General features: G+C 45.5%; 1 protein-coding gene across 1 annotated transcript in view; it reads left to right on the top strand.

The window, feature by feature from the left end:
* LOC119399330 (SUN domain-containing protein 1) overlaps nt 1-21,864 on the top strand; it is an 85,569-nt gene that overhangs the window by 46,636 nt on the left and 17,069 nt on the right. The window contains exons 9-12 of the mRNA XM_049417663.1: nt 5,279-5,325; nt 7,431-7,536; nt 7,847-8,059; nt 20,100-20,265. Of these exons, the coding sequence (XP_049273620.1) occupies nt 5,279-5,325; nt 7,431-7,536; nt 7,847-8,059; nt 20,100-20,265 (532 nt within the window). The remainder of the gene's footprint in view (nt 1-5,278; nt 5,326-7,430; nt 7,537-7,846; nt 8,060-20,099; nt 20,266-21,864) is intronic.

Here is a 21,864-nt window from a genome sequence, read left to right as displayed (position 1 = left end):
TAGCTTGCCCAACATAAAAAAAAGAACAGTTTTATCGAGATAAAATGTGAAACGTATATGTACGCGCAAAGTATGAGGAACACACTTCAAGGGACACTAAAGAAAAAAAACAATACTTCTATTATCAGTAAATTACTCTTAAAATTCCATAATCACCATGCTCGCTGCGACAAGTCTTTGTAGCGTGAAAATGCGCAAAAAGAAAATGCGGGTGTTGACGCCGCCTTGAAAATTGTGCAACAAACACGGCGTCTACTGGGATCTACGTAGTTTCTAATCGGTAAGAATTAAGTACATTGACCTCTGAGAGGGCCATAGACTTAACATACCAAGTTTCAAGAAGTTTCGTTGACTCAATGTCCCCAAGATACAAGAAATACAGTTTGAAATCGATTACGAGATGTGCGGAGATTTAGGCGCGATATTTAAAAATGCAACCGTGCCGTTGATTTTCTCCTTATGATGGCGAAACTAACTACATTCGAGTTCTCAGAGTACACAATATCAGTCTTAACCGATTCATTGTATCACTTTAGTGTCCCTTTAAAAACTGAGGAATGTCAGAGCCCGGCCCGACCCGAACCCGCCACCTCAAACTCGGGCCCTGCCCTAAGCCCGAAGCTTCAGACCCGAGCCCGGCCCGGGCCCGCCATGAAAGCTACTTTACCCTGCCCAGCCCACGGGCCGCGCCGGGCTCTGCTTTTGGGGTGCAGTGCTCTAGTATATGCCCTAGCAGACACCACCAAAATCTGCAATGTTGAGGCGAGCTAGTGATTCTTGTCTAGTGTTTTGCTTACTGGACAGGAGGCCTTGTAGTTACATATAGCACTAAACAATGGTTCACGTAGGTAGTACAGGGATGATGCACACAGCCTGTTTTTGCATTCGGAATAGTGGTGTTAGGCGAGTTACATATCTTAGACGTGATTTGCAACAGTGGGCTAAGTTGCCAGATAAATGGGTTTAACGACCATCATTGCAACAAATCAAAGTATTGTTGTGCACATGTGAGAGCGTAACAGCTGAAAGGACAAGTTTCTACAATGTTGATGTGGCCTTTCGAACGACGGTTACTATCATATTTAATTCCCAGATATTTAATGCTAGGGGCATGTTACATTGTTGGGGTTGTTTAATGATGTACCAATTCCAGTGCTAGGTTTTTATTTATGAATACACACTAATGCGTTTAGTTTTGTTGGCATTTAGTAAGAGTTGATTGCCACAAAACCACTTTGAAACGGCATAGAGGTTTCAGTTTACGCAGAGGTTTAAGTATGCTTAAATTATGCAAGTGCCTTAAGGAACAATTAGGAACTGTAGAAAAGCACAAAAGTTTTAATTACTGACCAAGTCGAGTGTTAATTGTCATTTGATAAGCATTACAGGTATGACATAAAATGAAAGTGAAAAATTTGCACGAAAATCTAAGTGTGGTAGCCTGCGTCTAGGCAGTAGACTCTCATTAAATGGAACCTGAAGTGACCAGGAAAATGTTTCATTTTGCAGGAGTTTTGTTTACTAAGAGATGAACAGGGGTGCAGAATATAAGCCCGAAACCAATTGTAGTAAGATGCAGCTCTTTCAATTAAGGGGGGAAGAAGCACTTTGACATGAAGCATCTTTTTATTTAAGTTAGGATGATGATGAAAACTTCAGTGATCATGTATTTACATGTGTAAATATCAAATATGAACTCAGTTTTTATGTAGCCCTTACGACTATTTTTTAAATTAATCATTCATTAAAATTTCGTTTGATCAGCTTTTTAATAAATTGCCTACTCGGATCCTGCTGAATTAAATGTCATTGCATTCTATAGTTATCAAAGAGTGCAAAAAGCAAATTTTATGGTTCTAGCTTTCCTACAACAAAAGTTATGAAGCTTCAAAGTTGGCCATTCGATTACCGAGAAAATATATTTTTGTAAAAATTGTAAAATTTTACGCTTTTTTATAGTAACATATGACACTTAGTTAGTTGCACTCACTGAACATCCAGCTTTTCAGTAATACAAAAATGATCAAAATCGAGTGTACCAAAGCTGAGAAACGCTTGTTAAAAGAATGAAAGGTGGCCAAAAAATTTAAACTGAGAAAAAAAGCAAAAAACAAAACTCTATCTTCAAGGAGAGCTACACAAGTAAAAATGCTTTACTTTGCAAATAAATGCCTTAGAAGACACCAGGAGAGTAGTTTATCACATTTTCCAATCGAAACGGCCCTAGTGCATGTCCTTTCGAGCAATGGACCATTTGCAAAAATCTGCAAGGCGGCTTTCCTGCAAGGTTGTTTTCCAACCAAAAACTCTCAATCCCCGACTGCTTTTCTCGCTCATTCCGTTCTTGCTTCTCTACCCCCTCCCCCCTCCCCTTTTTTTTTTCTTACGAACGACGGCTGCCTTGTCCACCTAGTGAAGGCTGAGGGTTCGTACGAGGCGGCCCCACAGTAATAGTTGGGGAAAGAGGTCGTTTTGTCGTACTCGCGTGCCTTCCCGGTAAAAGTACAATGAGCGAGAAAACCAGTCTGCGACGGAGAGCAGGGTTACCAGATTGGGCTATTAATAGCCAAATTGGGCTACTTTTTGTTCGAGTTGGCGTCGAATTTTTCTCTTTGGCTATGTGGCTATTTTTGGGCTACATTGCTATCGACTAGGCAAGAATTCCAAAAAGCTACAAAATGTAGATAATTTTAGTATCGGGGACCCCAAACGGCTTACGCACGCGCACGTTCTTGCGCTCGTCTGTACCTCCTGACTTATAAGTGCCGCGGACTCCCAGCAGCTGCACCCATGGAGAATACAAAAGAACGCAGGAGCGTGCGTACGCGATCGTCTGTGGGTCCCGAGGACTAAAACTCTCAAGTAACTCTAATGCACCTTGTCAACGAAGGCCCCATGGCCGCCGCCATAAGCCCCTTTGGGCTGTTGTTAACATGCCTGACCCCCCCCCTCCCGAAAATGCAGTACCGAGGCGTGACATCAGCTTTTGTACTCCCGTGCAGAAGCCAAGAAAGGTGGTGATTATTCTCTCTGTTAAAAAGCTCTATACAAAGAACGCCAAGGCTTACATGCGCATGCCGCTAATAGGTCCCGCCATCAAAACATTCCAGTGTGTTGAACGATCCCTGCACCTGGAGACGTAGCCCAAGAAAGGGCTTCACGTGTCGTCAATTTGAAACCGTGTTGATGGCTCACGTTTTCTCTAGACTTTCTTGACTTCTACTACCGTAAAATGCCGAGCAAACACCCCCCCCCCTTTCCCCCCACCACTCAGTGAAAGATAATAAGAAAGATGTGGAGGGGGCCCTCTTGCTCAGTCCCAGACCAAAATCCAAGATAACAGCGGAAGTGCCTCTAAGTAGAATGCACACCTGTGTTTCTTATGAAATGCTTTCTTGAATAGGCGTGCATTTACAGTTTTTACTGAATCGGAGATTGTCTGTCTGAGATTTCACGTGTTCTGACAAGGGTGGAAAGACGTTCTTCAAATACCCCAACAATTTGCGACAACCCGGAATGCGACCCCAAGACATCACACTGTACAAGTACTAAGAAATCGTGCACATATCTAAAGGCTCTCAGGAATCGCTTCTGCAGGATTATGTGGCGGAGAACAGGTTGAAAAAAAAAAAAAGTCGAGAGGGAGGCAAAGGAGGGGGGGGTGGCGCTTGGTCAGTCATTGGCGCATATTTTCAGGTCTCCCGAAAAGGGAAAGTGAGCAGATTGCGTGACACGGGGGGAGCGCCCATCCGAAGGTTGCAGGTACAGTGACCCTGTCGGTGGCAGTTTGTCATTTCGTCCACTTAAATTTACTTGAATTTCGGCCACTTTCGTCCACTTAAATTTCTAGATTCTGCAGCCATCGCTCAATCATTGTGGATTGAATAGCAGAAAAAATATTACGCAATACAACGGATTCACGCATACATTTTCTGATTTTGGCTATATTTGGGCTACTTCAAATTTTCACGTTGGGCTATGTTTGGGCTACCTCGGAGTCCAATTTGGCGGTTTGAGGCTTGCACTATCTGGTAACCCTGACGGAGAGTTTTTGGTTGGAAAACAACCTTGCAGTAAAGCCGCCTTGCAGATTTTTGCAAATGGTCCATTTGTTGATTGCGGAGAAGTCGACGATCCCGTAGTTAGCCGCCGACGGGTCAGAGCCCTCGCACGCTGTTGCGAGCATCCGCAGCTTGCACTCGCTAGCGGAAGTTGCCGATAAGCTAGAGATCTTATCTTCAGTCTTTTTCTGCTGTTGCGCACGATCGGCGCTAGTCCAGAACGCCGTGTCGATCCTTCTACCACGCTGCCTATCACTGACGTCATCAAGGCGGCCGCCGACACAGGTGAAGTCGGCGTTTCGACCGATGAATCGCGTTCCGCCGCCACGTCGTCCTCCGCTGGATGCGCTTCTGATGCACCTGAGCCGTGATCTCGCTTTTTTTTCCGAATTTATAAGCGCTCCGCAACTTTCGATATGGCTTTGCCACGATCAAAGTTCCAAAACGCGGCCGAGAACGTAGGCCTAATTCACTCCCGGCGGCTGCGGCGCACTTCGTCTAGCTCACTTGGCGCCGTGCCAGTAAGCCGCCACAACGTGCAGTCTTTGTTGAGGATGATCAAAAACACCTGCTCCAATTTCTTGCCAGCTTGCGTGCGTTGGAACTTTACGGACGTAAATCGAGAACAACACAGTTATACTACGGCGACATCAACTTGCAGCTTTGCGTGCGCTGGATGCCCGACGAATCAGAAGGCGTTATTTAGTCACGTGGGCTCACTGTGCCCATAGGCTCACGCGGAGGGACCTTTTTTGGCGCGGATTTTCTACGTGAATTCTGAGTGGACGGAAGCAAGGGCGGCGGGATATTCAAGAAAAAGCGCAGCTCTTTCGAGTGTGATCAAGATGGCTGCCGTAGGGAACGTAGAATGGTAACAGCGCGGCGCTGAATAAGCCCATTTTTTACGCGTTCATCGCTAAAAATTTAGCTCGATGATGGCACATAAAATGCTGTCACGGCTAAAATACTGATCAAAGACGCATGAAAATTGGCGAGGTTATGCATCAGTAGCGGCAGAATCCAAATAAAACATTTTCAAAAATTCGTTTTTTTTTTTCTGATTTTCGGTCTCAAAGACCCGCTTCCCCCCTTAAGCAGCTAATCTGTTTAAAAGATTTGAGTTTACCGAGAGTGTACTGTATTTTGAAGCATCTGCATTTGACAATAATTGTCGAAGGCAGCGTGGTTCTAAAAGCTGGTCACGTGCAATTTTGCAGGATGAAGTCAGAGAGCTGAAGATGGAGCAGGCGAGACAACGGACCACGTAAGTATACTGGCCAGTCATCGTCCTTCTTGGCATGGTGCCATAACTTATTTTGTCACCTTCTAAACCCTGTTCTAAACCCATTAAAACAAAAGCTATGGTATGTTGAACATTCACGAGTGAAATTCTTGCTTGAAATTGACTTACTTGCGAATGTTGAACATGCCATAACTTTTGTTCAAGTTGGTTTAGAACATCCATTTTTGTTGCACTGCACACAGTTCTGATTGCAAATTATTGTAATATGCTGATTTACTCTGTAACGCGCTCAGTTTAGAAGAGGTCTCGCTCCCCAAAAGGCACACGAAATATTTTGTATTTCAAAAACTACACATTAACAGTAAAACCTCGTTAACCTGGATCTCACGGGACCGGTGAAAATGTCTGAGTTAACCGAATTCCGGATTATTGAATGGACCATGAAAACAAAAGGAAAATGTGCTCGGCACGGACAAACCTTTATTTCATGAAAAACTGCGTTATTTTTGTCTGCCTCGTCGTCGGAATTTGTGCTAGAACGATCTTCTTCAACCCCATCAGGTGGTGGTGCGCACGCTCGCTGTCGCGAGAACTGACACAGGACCCCTCGAGGGCAGCGGGCTTTGGCTGCCTCCTGCACGGTGCGATGTCGTGTTGCCTCATCTCGACTGTCATCATCGGAACAGCGATTCTGATCCTTTTCAAGCACTTCCGATATGTCATCATCAGTCAGCGGACCAGCAACGGCGATGTAGTCTACAGTCTGGATGCCACTAGAAAGAAGAGACCTATCTCCTGTCGAAACACCTGCTTTCACGTCATTCAATATCATCACCTTTCTTTCTAGATCATTTGCTGGATGCTGTTGCCGCTTCACTTCGGTGACGGTCGCCATCACTATGAAGCGCGACGGCAACGGCAACACGCACAAGCACAGCCGGAGAATGCAACATGCACGAGCTCGCACGCTACGTGCGAAGTCACAACACAAAGAAACAGCAGCGTAGGCATAGGCGTAGACACTGGATGCGCCGGTGGCCCAAGAGCTTCCGCCGGGTGGTGACTAGTGCCACCTAGCCACTTCCCCCCTCTCATTCACTATCATCATGACCATATCCTGCTGGAGTCGTTGGTTCGGTTTCGGTTTCTCCAAAACTCTGGTTCCGCCATCGGTTACGGCAAGCAGTCAGTGCTTGAACCTCCAAGCCAGCAGTTTGAGTTAACCGGTGCGTGGCTAAATCCTTCCGAATTAACAACCATTCAACACCATTGAAGTACACACAGTTTTGCCGGGACCGTGCCGCGAGTCCGAGTTAACCGAATTTCCGAGTTAACGAGATCCGGATAAACGAGGTTTTACTGTACTAGAAAAATAATTGCACATTTGAAATCTGCACACAAATATACATAGTCGCCAAGTTTCATCAAAATTGACCAAGAAATTCAATAGTTTCAAGAAAGTATTTTCTTTTCTTTCTTGAAATATAATATGAAGTGGCTTGGAATAGTATTGGTGTGAATTTGATGCATTTGCATACAGTCCATCTTAATTCGTGCCCGAAGGGGACAGGGGCCCCAAGGAAATGGCATTGATGCTACTGTGCATGCACGAAATGCATAGCATGTAGATTTTTCACAGGGACTCTACTTCTCATATGAAGAGTATTAGCACTATAATCTTGAGTCTTTTGTTTTTCTTTTTATCCTGTTAGAATAAGTAGCTGTTGATCATGGCTGGATGCCTCGTTTGGCCAAGCAACGCCAATCCAATTCATTATGCCAGTTTGCACAATGCCAATGAAGTCTCAATAAAGTTTGCACAGTGCCAGTCAAAATGTGACACATCCCATCATTCCCTTGCATACAACAGCATTGCTGCGCCAGTTTTCCCTCTAACCTGCCACAGTGGCCTAGTGATTATGGGGCTCAACTGCTGCCCCGAAGGTTGTGGTTTTGATGGAGGCGAGAATGACGTTAAAGAACCCCAGGTGGCTGAAATCTTGGGAGCCCTCCACTATGGCGTCCCTCGTAATCATATCGTGGTTTTGGGACGTGAAACCTCAACAATTATTTAGTTTTCTTTCTAGGCAGTTGTGAGAGACCCCGTGGTTCAATCTCTTTTGCAGGCTCGATCGTGTTGTCCACGTTTTGGAAGAGAGAAAGGACTGCTGCCCGGATGTGGCTGCACTGCTTGCCGGTCTGGACTCGAAGATCATGGGCAAAGTGCTTGAGGTGAGGGTACTGTGATCGAGTGTTTGAATTGAGTGCTGATGTGTCTCTACTTGTGGGTGGATTTCTCTCTCCTTGTGGGTGGAATAAGTACCAGCAATTGACACAGCCCCTTTATGCAGCCAATTTTTCGCACTGTCATCTTTGTCGTGCAGCATTGGGAGGTTGTCCTTTGACCACAAGGATCTCGTTGCAGATCTTTTTAAACGCAACTGTTCACCTATTGTAGTGAAGCTCAAAGGTTTTGAAGGAAACACTGCCCGTGCATCTCCTTTCTGAATTCTCAACTGTCGTGTTGTGGCCACCGACACAGGTGTTGAACGACACCTCGGCGGGGTCACCTAGTAGCCAGCTGCACCGGTGGATGACCGAAGAGATGGACCGGCGAGAGGGCCGCTCAAACGCTGACCAGGAACGCCGTCTTGGCACCCTGCTCGACGGCCATCGCACCAGCCTCCAGTCTGAAATCGTGGCAGCCGCTCGCCTGGCCTCTGAAGCACGAAGGGACGCACAGGAGGCTCAGCAGGTGAGGAGCGATTTGAAAATTCTCTGACGATTACGATAATGTCACACTGTTGTGACGGTGAAGAAAGCAGTCACAGCCGGTAAAGATGAAGCTCTGTTGGGTGAACTTGTGCCCTGCAAAAGAATGACACTCAAAGTGCAGCGATATCGGTGTACACAGTTGTCTGTCGTTAAAGGAGTGGTGACAGAAAACTTGTGAACCTCTGTTTTTTGCTCTTAATCAATGGCTACTGACTCGATAATAGCGGCAACGAAACTCATTTACCCCAGCGCGAGACGAATGTTTAATTATATGCTCATATGTTACGACCGGAGGCAGTTTCGATTTCGAAGAGCACTCGGTAGCCCCGTGACGTAGATGGTCTACTTGGTAAACAAGACCGCGAGAACTAGTGACGTCATTGGCCAGCTTCTGCTATGTTGTCAGTGCTGATGTTTCGTTTGCGAGTTGAGCGTTGCGAGTGCTTGTTTCCTCGACTGTCAAACTACGTTGCTTATCTAGTGCGGCGATGGACGAAAGAGCTGGCAGGAGTGCAAAAATCAGTAAGAAAAGCTCGATTCACTTTGCGAATCTCGCCGGTAGCTGTGATTTTGTTCTTGTAGCCGTTGTCCAACTGAGGCGACGTTTTCCGCCAGGCTTGGAGTAGCCGCAGCATTAGACGTGCTGAAACATTTTCGCTCCGATCATTCGTAAAGTAGCAGGATGAGAAGTGACGAAGGAAGCATTGAAGTCACGACATTGGCGCTCTGTAACAGTGTTTATGCGTAACATGCAAATGACGTGATGTACGCTTTACTGACTCGTATTTACATCGGGGAACGCCGCGTTCTCAAGGCATACCAATCCCACGTACGCACGTCGGAGGGTCGAAGCAGTTATCTGTCCACTACGCAATATGATCCCGGCAGCAGAGAGCTTTAGTTCGTCTGTAGACTTCCTATCGTTTGAGGGCACCTGGTTACCGGAGATGTTGACGGCTGCAGCAGCAGCAGCAACTGCGTACAACTGCGGAGCCCGTAGCGACATCTTGTGACGTTTTGTCCAACTACAATTATTTTTTTTTTCGATTTTTTTCCGTCGCGTTGTAGTTCTTGTCGGGAAAAAAAGCAATGAGAATACTGTGAGTTGCTAATTATCTCACTGCAAATGCTTTACATAGAATCAGTAAGCGGGTAAGTCGCTGCGATGTTATATTGTAGGTCTCTGGTTAGGCTACGCATCATCAGGTGTCGCTACCAGCTTTGTCGGTCTCGTACACGCCTCCGGTAACCCGCCCAGAACTCGTGACGTACGTGGTATCCACTCGGTGACCTCATCGTCTTTTGCTTATATTTCCGATCCGGCACTTTCACGAACTTCAAAACTCAATTAAAATACCTTTTAGGCTGTATTTGTGGCTGATATTGTACAGATGGCACCTATATGCACCCATTAGTGTGATTCAACAGTCAAATTGTGTCCGAATTTTTGTGTCACCACTCCTTTAAATAATCTCATCAGCAATAAAGTGCGTTGGCATTTATACATGTGGCATCAAAAATGCCAAAGTTATAGTTGGTGGCCGGGTTAATTCCAGAATATCGTGTTGAACGCACAATCTTTTCGGAAGATCCAAAAATAATCTGGAATGTTCCCAGACATTCGGCCGTGGTTTGTGCAAGGCAGTGGCTGCATGTGTAATGGGCCGGTTACCATATATTGCCAATTATAAGTTGACGTTTTTTGCATAAAGTGACCTTCCAAGGCAACAGCTATCTCCCAACACGCCCGCGCCACTTCCGGAGCCGGACATTTTTGCGATCTGCTACGATGATCACGAAACTATAGCAAAACCACGCGAAGCGAAACTACGGAGCGCATTTAAAAATCACCGCCGCGCAGCATTAATGCGAACTGCTTGGGAAACACGGTCTCGAAAGCAGCATTTCAAACCTTTGATAGAAGGCGAACGATGCTCTACGAATAAAGAGGAATATATCTTGCGATGCGCCCTGCAGTTTTGTTTTCATACAATAGAAACTAGGGATGGGCAAATATTCGGCCGTTTTGAATATTTGAACGAATATTACAATATTCGAATTCGCTTCGATATAAAATTAGATTATTAGAAATTTCGAAGCATTCGAAATGAACGAATATATGTATACATTTGACCGCACTTAACCCCCTGTAAAGAGGGTTTCACTGCAGCGTCTGGTTGCTGTGCCGTGAAACAACACATCCAGGGAAATCTGTACTGCCGCGAAGCCACACTTCAAGGTTAAATGTACATATTTTTCTAAGTTTAGAAGCGTGTTATATGGGCTTATATGCACTATGTATAGTAATTTTTAAATTTTAACGTATTGCACCACTTATAACTTGCACCCTACTGCTATCTTGATACTATTCAAGGCTACTTCCACTTCATTTCAAACCAAAAAAGTGACATTCACTCACACCTAGTTCCAATCCTTAAAAATATTGGGCAAGGGTCATGACAAAAATGCTCATTTTTCTTAATAATATGCGGTAAATACTATCCAAACTATTCGATTCGAAATTATTTGACCAAATCACTATTCGCTTCGGATTCGCTTCGAACCTCAAATTCACTATTTGCCCATCCCTAACTCACCAGGTCTCTTATGCACAGACTTAAAGGGGTCACCAAAAGAAAATGAAGCCGCCGGTTGGAATTATCCCTGCTTCGACAAGGATTAGACATGCCGATTCCGAAATATTTTGGCGCTATATTCAGTCTATAATTAATGATGCCTGTTTGAAAGTGCAGTTTTCTTGGGCTCCTAAACGACTATGCGGCACTGCTGACCGCCATAGACACTAACATGTGACGTCACGCTAAGGGAAGTTATAAACACAGCGTTAACTTTGTTTTGCTGTAAGATAATAGATTTGTAGGAACCTAGAAAAGAAACAAATAACACAGCAACTTTTGCGCTCTGAGTTGTATACTGTGCAAGTACAGCACTTCATCTGCTTGCTTCTGCTTTCAAGTACAGTGAACTCCCGTTTGAACGAACTTGGTTAAGATGAATTATCGCTTATGCCGAACAACACGGGACCGTTTGTTTGGTTTCCCATAGACTCAATGCAAAAAAAATTCGCTTAAGACTGTACTCTTCTGTTAAGACGAACTTTCGCGGTGATCAACAGCGCTAGCGATTCTGTGAAACGAATACTGCAGTCTTGGTGGGGAATTTGGGCGACTGAGAAAAAGGAAAAATGATAAAAAGCGCTTCCTGGAGCAAAGACTCAAAGCAAATAGCGAGGGCGCGAAATATAGAACCGTCAGCGGATAAAGCCGGTATCCCCCCTCACCCCCAGCCTGTGGGTGGGGGAGGTGCAGGCTTTATCAGCAAAGAAAGCTACAAAAAGAGTAGGGGGATTCACAACTAGGACCCCAAGCCATTGTGTCCTTTTGTATTCCCCCGTTCTTGGGTTTCCCAGCTGGATTACAAAAGAGAACGGAAGAACACGAGGTTGGGGCCCCTCTGTCGTGGTCGGAGGGGCAAGGGGAGGGGGGGGGGGGATAATAAAGGGACAGTGGGAACAATTGTTTGTGCATTACAATCGAGTACGAAACCAAAACCACGTTTGTGGCGCATTCCCATCAGAGAGGTCAGGTGCATTGTCATCGCCATCACACAATGGTGGCCAAGCACATTTTGTGGTCGGTTCGAGTTGGTTCGCGTAGGACCTGTGCGCTTTGTATCTGTTCCCAGTGAAGTGCAAATTGTGATGAGCCATTTTGATTGTGGAAGTGCACGACAAAGGAAGGCTCACTGAATATAGCTGCGTCGTGTCTTTTTCGTGTGTGCGAGGCTTGTGACCTTCAGTAGCGCGATGGGATATCTTCAGCTGCACATCGATAAGGAAAAGTTACTACAGGCCGAAAACGGAAAAATATCTGGACCTCGCAGAAAACCTTGCAGACTTTCTTAGGAGCTCAGCGTATAATGACTTTGTCAAGGCAACACCACGCGACCGAGGCGTATCCAGAAGTGATTAGAGCCATCAAAACAGGCTCACAGAAGAAAAGGCACTGCCAGGACAATAAATTTTACATTCTTTGAAGGAAAATTGTGCCTATCAATTTTTTTCTTATCGTCAACATAGGAGCATGCTACAGTTTTATCATTAAAATGTGGTAGCAAATATCTTCATGAGCATTTTTATTTTTGAACCTGCGAAATCAGGTGCTTGCAGAATTCGTGTACTCTGCTTGAAGGCATAATTTTTATCTAGATGAGCCAAATAAATGCTTTTTCTTGTCTTTTTGCCCCCATTGTAAGTCTACACCATTCAGTGTTTTCAAGTAACATATTTGGATGCACTTGGCATGTTAGCATGTCTCTTTTTGAGGGCACTTCTGATAAGCCGATCTCCTGAAGGCGAACAGATGACCGCGGTCCCTTCGAGTTCGTCTTAACGGGTGTCTACTTACATCTGGGCTCCGTCATGTGTGTATTCTTGCCTTCACTCGCACGGTGCAGCGTTCCAGTTTTTTTCTTTCTGGCTGTGTTAGGTTGTGTTTTACAGCGTGTTTTGGGTGGCTTAGTCCTCGCTATGCCAACTGTGTGCGTCGTCAGACAGTGCCGTACAACTTATCAAAGTGGAAACAACGTTCGCTTTCACAAGCTGCTGGCGTCACAATCGAGACGGTATGATGCTACGAATCTCAGCCAACTATGGCTCAACAAACATCGCTGCGTCGCCATGTTTTGTCGCTGACAAGAGACTTTTCGTTGGCTGACTGAAAGTGACGTCAGCTGTACAGTTGAGGGGAACGTGAGCTGGGAAATCGTAATTGTGATTTTATAGTTATTAAATGGATGATGAAACGAGTCAGGGTGTAGTATTGAATGGACGGCCAGGATTCCGAATACAGACGTAGTTGAACATTTTCGGAAAACGTTTCGCGACCCCTTTAAGATGACTGGAAGGCACAAGCCATCTTCTTTTCCTTCTCAGTCGATGTATCGATCTTGCCCACCGAAAGCTTTCTGCACCTAATGTGGTTTTGCATTGCCTCCAGCATCGGAGGCACCTCACCTGGTTTTGCACTGCCTCCGTGACGGGCGCACCATTGACAAGCTACGATGTCTTGTGATGACGTCATAATGGCTTCACAAATTTTGGTGATCTGTGACGTCATCACGTGATGATTTTTTCCATCACTCGTGTTGACGCTGACGCAGGACGCCAGTCAATTTTCGTGTTTCATTAGGCATATAAGGCTTTCGCCTTAATAGAAAAAGAAGCGCACATGGCAGTACTGTCTAATGCAAAATATGAGCACAGCTCTGTATGCGCTTTTATTGCAATATTTTGGCTGGTGCAAACAATTTTGGGTCATGCGACATGTTGCAAAGGGAGCGAAGTGAGGTGAGACTGCCTCACTAATTTCGTAATCGCGAGAGCCAGCGTGTGGGTGCAATTCGCAGCAGCCACTGCCGACAGACAGCCAAGACACACACGCTACTCTGGCGCCATCTCGTAGTTTTGAGCAGCACTCTGGTTTCCTCCTCACCCATTCACCATCCTCTCTGCTCCGCATTCACTTTTGTATCTCGCTGTGTTCGTTCTATTGGTGACGACGAAAGTGGCGCACAGATGCTCAAGGCAGAGACTAGCGCATAAGAGCTGCTCTCAGTTGCACCCGTAGAGGTGTCTTATTTGCTTCATGTGCTGGAGGCACCACACAAAGCTCGGAACATGGGCGGTGTACTTTGTTTTTTTTTTCTTTCTTCTGCATTGCGTTTCAAAAAACAGGATGGGCGATTCAATTTTAATTCTTCCTTAATGTTTTGCCACAAGCCACAATAGCGTAACTTGTAACAAAACTACAGCCCACTGAACAGGTCAGTTCTGAAAGACTCGCCTTATATTAAGGTCGGAGTGTGCCACATCTGCATGTGACCTTCGTTACTGACAGTTCAGTTTGCTCTCTTCAAGCTGCAAGGTCATCGCTGTTGATGAACTTGTGATAATATAGATTTAGGATTGTAGCGTTCCTTTAAGGTAATTTACTCATACATTGAGCTGGATAGAGACGGATGTCTTCCGCCATTTATTATCCCTGTTCTAAAAACAAGCATCTTCTTCTTCTTCCCCTCGATGCCTCCGCGATGATGCTTCAGGCACAGACCGCTTCACTCTCCCGGACTTCGTTGTTCACACCTCCTGGTGTAATATTTAAAAATATTGCTGATGGAGGCGCATTCTGTGTGCCCAGAGACTCCCAGGTACCAGATGGTCTTCAAGATACCCCGTTGCGAAGCCGTCTTGATGACTTGAAAGGGCCCACAAAACTTCTCATTGGAACTCCTTATTCCTTTCCGCACCAGGACGAAGTCTCCAGGTTGTATGTCTGGTATGTCACTGCTCCGTCTGCTGTCGAAGTTTTTCTTCATTTTCTTTTTGTACGCCTGTTGCTGTTTCTCCGTTTTCTTTTTCTCAAAAAGCACCAGGTTTTCAAGAAGGCCCAGTTCGCGGTCAGCTGGAAGCACCGGTACAGTCCCTGAAGCAGCAAAAAGAGGACTGCATCCAAGACCACTAGTGCAAGAACGGTTGTGATGTCTCACAGCGGCTTCGAGGCAGCATTTCCAACCACCAGGAAAATTCGGATACATCTTCATATACTGCTTGACGTCTCGTATTGCACGCTCAGCGAGGCCATTAGCAGCTGGGTGGTATGGTGCGCAAAACTTGATTGTCACTCCGTGGTCGTTCGCCCATTTTGAAAGCTTTGTGCTACGGAAAGCCGGACCATTGTCGCAAACTAATGTCTTCGTATTCCGAAAACATTCTGCCTTCAGTAGAGCCATGATGCTGTTGGCGTCTTCCTTTCCTGCCCTGGCCGTAACCATTCTCGTGCACTCATCGATAGCGAGCAGGAAAGCTTGTGTCTTCCTGACCCCTTCCCCTTTCTTTTTGAGCTCCGCGAAGTCCAAGTGAACAACGTCGAATGGGACACTGGAGTAATCTGTTGTTATCATAACGTCCGTGGGCTGCTTGTATTTGACTTTGTTCGTTTGGCACTCGTGGCATGTACGGATATAGGTCCTGATGTCATTTTTCATACCTGGCCACTTAAATCTTTTCAGTAGTTTGCCGTACGTGCGCCAAAAACCGTCATGTCCGCCTGATTCGGGGGTGTCGTGGTAAAGATGCAAAATCTTGGTAATCATTGTTGGTGGCACATGATATTTTCCATTAATGAATTTCATTTCTTCGGTACCTTCCCAGAGCTTTGTGTGATTAATTTGTAGAGGATTGTCAAGTGCGGTTGGTATCAGAAGCCTGGAAAGTGCGTCCGCATCAGTGAGTAGAGGACCTGGACGATGTGACACGACGAAGTCAAACTGTTGCAGATAATTTACCCACCTAGCGATGCGGCCTTTTGGTTGTGTCATACCGAGTAGGTGAGTCAATGCTTGGTGGTCTGTAAAGAGGGTAAATTTTGCACCCTCTAGGTACGTTCGAAAATACTGTACAGCTTTCAGTACGGCCAGCGCTTCCTTTTCTGTGCTCGAGTAGTTCACTTCAGCCGGCTTCATTGTATAGCTGTAATATCCTACTACATAATGTTTTTGGTTCTTCAAGTTTGGTAGCTTCTGGTAGAGGACTGCTCCAGTCGCATAATGTGATGCATCTGTATTCAGCACAAACGGTAAGGAGAAGTCTGGTATCCGTAGGATAGGGTCCGACGATATTATCTTCACAAGGTCAGAGTAAGCCCTTTCACAGTCGCCATCCCATTGGAACGGTATACCTTTCTGGGTCAAGCGTGTGAGACATCTCGTTTTAATAGCATAGTCTTTAATGAAGGACCGAAAGTGTCCGGCCAGACCCAGAAAAACACGCAATGAATGTATGTCATAGGGCTTTACCAATTTTGAGATTCTCTCAACAGATTCCTGTTTTGTGCTTTTCGTAGACCCGTCGAAGACTCTTCCGAGGAACACTACCTTTTCTTGGAAGAAGGTACTTTTCTTAAAGTTCACTTTAAGACTTGCAACACTCAGAGCTTGCAAAATTAAGGACAGGTGTTCCCGATGCTCTTCTTTGGTCTTCGAATAAACAATTATGTCGTCGATGTAAACATTGCAGAACATGCCCAAATACGGCTTCAGGATTTCGTTCATGATCTTTTGAAACCAGGCTGGGGAATTCTTCCACCCGAACGGCAGCCGGTTGTATTCATATAAGTCAAACGGTGTAATAAACGCGGTGTACTTCTTTGTGTCTTCCTTCAATGGAATCTGCCAGAAGCCTTTGCAAAGGTCTAATCGTGAAAAGCAACGGCAACCACCGGTCTCGTCAATGATATCATCAATCCTAGGCATTGGGTATGGTATCAACTCAGTTTGCTGGTTGAGAGCCCTGTAATCTGTGCACAGATGAAAACTACCGTCTTCTTTCGGAGCAATAGTTATTGGCGATGCAAATGGCGACACCGAAGGTCTTATAATGCCAGCATCAAGCATCGCTTGTAACTCTGATTTCAGCCATACCTTTTTTTCTCGGGACATATTATAAGGACTTCGTCGAACAATTGCTTTGTCCGCGAGGTCGAAAGGAACCTCATGAAATCGTATTGCTGGAGGGTAGTTTCCTATGCAGGAGAGCTCTGGGTACTTTGTTTGTATGTCTTCCTCGCAGTAAATTTGTCTTAAGCGTCGAGGCGTCTCTATCTCATCCTTTGTTCCTAGGTGGTCTTCAATTAGAACCTTGTCGTCCCAATAAATGTTCATCTTTAACTTCTTTATGTCAGGGCGAGATAGTAGGAACTCGTAAGTGACATCTGCCAGCACCAACGCATCGGTTGTAATTCTGTGGCCTTGAAATTCGAGAACTACAGATGCCCACTCATTACGAGAACTCACAGCCCCATCATATCCCTGAACGCGCAGAGTCCTTCCAGCATGCAGGCTGCTGACGTCCACGAGCCTCTTGTTTATTATCGACACGGATGCTCCACTGTCGACGAGGGCTTTCATTTCCACGTCATTGACTTTAACAGGAACGTGGAGCAAGCAAGTGGACACGACGTAGACTGTATCGTACAAGCCTGTCATTTGGGGCTCTTCATAGGCCTCTTGTTCTCTCGGCGGCGACGGTTGAGGTACTGACAGTGTGCCACTATGACCCTTGCTATGGTGGTATGAGCTTTCCTTTAGACAAGGTGACAAGCTAGACACATGAACTGACTGCTCATGTGCGTTCAGTTCATGTGGTGCGTTCAATTCAGCTGAATTAGAAACCTGTTCTGTTTTACAGGGCGGTAGTTCTTGCGGCAATTCAGCTGTTGGCGACACGAATTCCAGGCACTGTAGGAGATCTTCAAATGTCCTCGGGTCTCTTATTTGAACTTGGCTGCGGACATCGACGCATAGCCCTTGCATAATTAAAGCTACCGCTACCGGTGGTGCGAGCTTAGGCTCCGCTTCGTACAACAAGCGCCGTTTCTCAAGAACATATCCTAGCAACGAACCACACCGGTAGGTGAAGCGCAGAGCCGCGTCCCAACATTCCACAGCGTTGCGATGGAAAATTGACAAAAATATCATTTTCCAGTTTTCCCAGCATGCTGGTGGTTCAAGCAGAAGTTGCGTGTCATACCACTTTTTAGCTATACCACCAAGATAGCGGCGCATATTCTCAATCTTCTGGTCGTCAGAGACCCAGCCATTTTTTTCGCATGCATATTCGTAAAACGAAAGCCAGTAGTTGGGGCCTGCGGAGCTTTCCTCGAAAACATCTGGTTCCACTATGTTTCGTCGGTGGTCATTCAATCTCATTACGTTGGCGAGAAATTCAGTCTGCTGCGTCATCTGTCGTTGTTGTTGCTCGATGAGGGTCATAAAAAAGCTCACCTCCGCCGATGCTTCCTTCTGAACGGTGTGTCGGCGCGAAGGCTTCAAGACCCAGTCCTCGAGCTCGTCCAGCTGCAGGGCCAGCCTGGCGGATCCCGTCTGTACAAGTTCTTCGCGGCTAATTGAAGCTCTTTGCAACACCAACTGAACGAGGGTATCGGTTGTCGCATCTCGGCCAATGTTCTTCACTGGCTCACCTTCCACTTGGTAGCTGGAGAAGGTTATCCCACTTGGTGACGTTCGATCGACGAAGAATGTCACCCACATGTTCGATTGACGGCTGCGCCAAAATGTAGCGTTCCTTTAAGGTAATTTACTCATACATTGAGCTGGATAGAGACGGATGTCTTCCGCCATTTATTATCCCTGTTCTAAAAACAAGCATCTTCTTCTTCTTCCCCTCGATGCCTCCGCGATGATGCTTCAGGCACAGACCGCTTCAAGGATTAAGTACCCAGGCTTTGGGTTCCTTTGGTACTCGCGCTATTTTCAAAAAGTACTGCGCATTCTCAAGAGGCCTTCATTTCATGCATGTGCATTGGCGACAGCTGAACATGATGCATATGCAGAGGCTTGGGTAGCATATTTCAGTACCATTACAGGCAAGCAGTTTTGTGTAACCTAATGTGTAAAAGCAGACAATGGCAAATGGCTGCCATTTTATGCACTGCGCACTGCAAAATGGAGTCTTCGTGCAAATTAATTGTTGGACATTCGCTTTAAATTTTTAAAAAAAGCAAAGCCGTAATTGTTCTCAGAATGATCGTCAGTATTGCCACGAGTGCTTGTTTGTTTTATTTTAATGTCATAGGGTTTCCCTCACAAAAAACTGTTGCCACTTAGCAGGCCGTGGAACAATGCTTGGAAACTTCGCAATTGTTTCAACTGTTCTTTTAAGATTACACGCAGAACACAAGTAACCGACCTTATTCTAGGAGCCAGTGCAAGCACCAGCGACAACGCTAGAAGGTTCAATAAGGCATTTATAAAAGTAGACTCATATGAGTCGATTGACGGCTCTGATTGGCGCTATCAGTGTTGCAGCATGTCCTTCTTCTACTTTGACTTTTCATTTCCTGGGCACAAGTTCGCCCAATAAAGCGTTTAGTCTTTAACAGTCCGACTGCTGCCTTCTTCACTGTCACGACCACGTGACAATGTGCCGATCGTAACGCATGCCTAAATTGCCTCTTGTGGTCTGCGACCAGCACAAAGCAGTGCCGTTCAAGCTCATTGAACCACTTGTCACTCGTTTCTGTTGATCAAATTGATCTAGTATTAACAAAATATGAGAAAAGCAAGAAAAGAACGTGATAACTGGATAGGCCGCCAGGATGTAGTGTTGTGGGAAGCCAGCACGCACGCACATGGGCAAGGGTATGAACGGACAGACAGTTGCCAACCTCGTGGCTGGCATATCTTACCCCATTGATTTTCACGCCATAAAACTAGGCTTGTGCGAATATTCAAGCACTTTGAATATTTGAACGAATATTACAGTATTCAAATTCGCATCGAGTTGAATTTAAATTACTGAAAATTTTGAAGTATTCGAAATGAACAAATAGGTGCATATCAGTCGCCATGTAACCCCTCTGTAAAGGTGGTTTCACTGCTGTGGAAGGGTGCTATGCCATGAATACACCTTTCCAGGGAAAATCCACACTGCCTCAAAGCCCCACTTCAAGGTGAAATGAACATATTACCCTCACATTGAGTCGTCATTTTTTAAGTTTAAAAGCCCCTTATACTGGCTTATATGCTCTAAGTAAAGTTTAAAACGTAACATATTTTGCAGATTATCACTAGCATTCTACCGAAATTCAAATCCTGCTACCATTCAAAGTTGCTTCCACTTCTCTTTGAACCAAAAAGGACATTTGCACATGCCTTGTTTCAATTAAGAAATATTGTACAGGTTAGTTGGGTCATGACAAATACGCTCATTTTTTTATATGTGATATATACTCTTTGAATTCGACTCAAACTTATTCCACCAAATCACTAGTATTCGCTTCGAACCTAAAATTTGCTATTCACACAAGCCTACATAAAACCTAACATTATTGGAATGCAGTTGCCTTGACACCACATGATGAGAGAGTAGTCCCAAGAGTTAGCCGCACAAATTCGGTTGGAATGCTGGAACATTCTTCCAGGTGGCAGAAGCAGCACAAGAAAAGGTTCGACAGGCACACCAGACCGTGGCACTACCGACCGGCAGCACCGCCGACTTAGACACGGTCACGCGAGTGGTGAAAGAGGCCCTGTCCAAATATGATGCGGACAAGACCGGTCTACCGGACTATGCCTTGGAAAGTGCTGGTGAGTTCCTCTTTACCAGCGAATAAGCCCGCTGCGGGCAAATGCAGTGCATTTCAAGGTACGGCTTGTGGCTTGGCTGCAATTCCACTACGTCGGAGAGCGACGAAATTTTTGACCACACAGAAAGCCTAGTTTAAATGCAAGTATGGGGCAGCCTATGTGTGAAATTTTGTACAATTTATACAAATGGGTGCATTGTAAAGTCGTAATTCGTATGCTTGATAGAAAATTTAATACAAGGTACGGTCAATGACCAATTTTTTCGACGTTGGTAATTCGGGGGCTTCGGCGGCATTGCCACGTGCCCCATAGTGTCAGTGCATGAGGACGTCTGAAATTTTTTATTTATTTATTTGTTTGTTTGTTTATTTTCAACATGTTACATGTCAAGGGATGGTACGGTTAAAGGCAGATTAACTGCCTGACAATGGCCCTACTACCCAAGCACTGTTCAACAGGGTTTTGAACATATCAAAAAATTATACAATAGAAATAGAAAGCGGAAGCACTAAGAGAGAGAAACATGACATAGTACTATCAGCAACAGTTGACGACACACATAAAATAATGTGATCAAAAATTCTTTTTCTTTTTGAAACAAAGGTCGTAAACCACATGGTGGCTGAAGTCTTGCTCATACGCTGAAACTCATTGGCGTCCAATTTTTTAGATTTTCTGTTCTGATTACCGGTCTGCAATTCTAGCAACTAAAGCCATTGCCACTGCTGCATTGTCTTGCAGCCTCTAGCCAGGGCTGACATGCGCTGATCTGTTTGTGGCCGTAGCAGCTTTAAAAGTCAGCTTCGCTGCATAGCAAAGGTCTTGCCGAGTGAAGCATACACAGACTCCTACGATGAAGCATACCAAAAATCGGAAGTGCCACTGTCACGGCGTATAATGTGTGTTTCTTTATTACAGATGCGCACACCCTCTACCTCCTCTCAGTGAAAGTTTGTTGATGTGTACACATTTTAATCCTACTAATTACTATAACATAGTTGCAATGATTCCCCGAACCAGTCTCCATTGAGCCCAATGTCGTCGTGTGGTATCCCTACCGGTTAGTGCGTACAGTGGCCACATTTCGCGGCTTAATCTTTAACTTTGCCCCTAAACTAGTAGTGTGACCAATGCCACGCCTCTGGTAAGTAAGCGGAGAGATCGGTCAACCAACGAATCAGACTTCAGCAAGAGTGGCGATGCCTATACGAATGAGCACCGGAGAATAGCGGAGGGGTAATGGCGGTCACTGATGAATGTGCCATACGACTTGACACCAACAACCCCATTTGTATGACAAGCATCTTCAACTACCCGCGACGATGGCGAGTTGCCTTTGTGCCTGCAAGCGATGTGTTTTCATGGGATGTTTAGGGGTTCTGCACAAATAGATGGCAGTTAATAGCAGCACTGTGCACATGAACTATACAGACCAACTCCACATCGGCAGCAAATATTGCATGTCAACGCATTAAGTGGAAGCTTTCGTTCAGTATAGCTCGTCTGTGTATAGTCTCCAACACCCATTTGGGAACGCCATGGGAACGCCAGGCGTGTCGTCCGCTCTGCCACTGTGTTGTACAATCCTGAGCAGTGATG

This window comes from Rhipicephalus sanguineus, chromosome 7, assembly GCF_013339695.2.
Source record: "Rhipicephalus sanguineus isolate Rsan-2018 chromosome 7, BIME_Rsan_1.4, whole genome shotgun sequence".
In the NCBI taxonomy this organism is placed as follows: Eukaryota; Metazoa; Arthropoda; class Arachnida; order Ixodida; family Ixodidae; genus Rhipicephalus; species Rhipicephalus sanguineus.
Note: the sequence above shows the minus strand (reverse complement) of the source record. Positions and strands in the feature narration are given on the sequence as shown.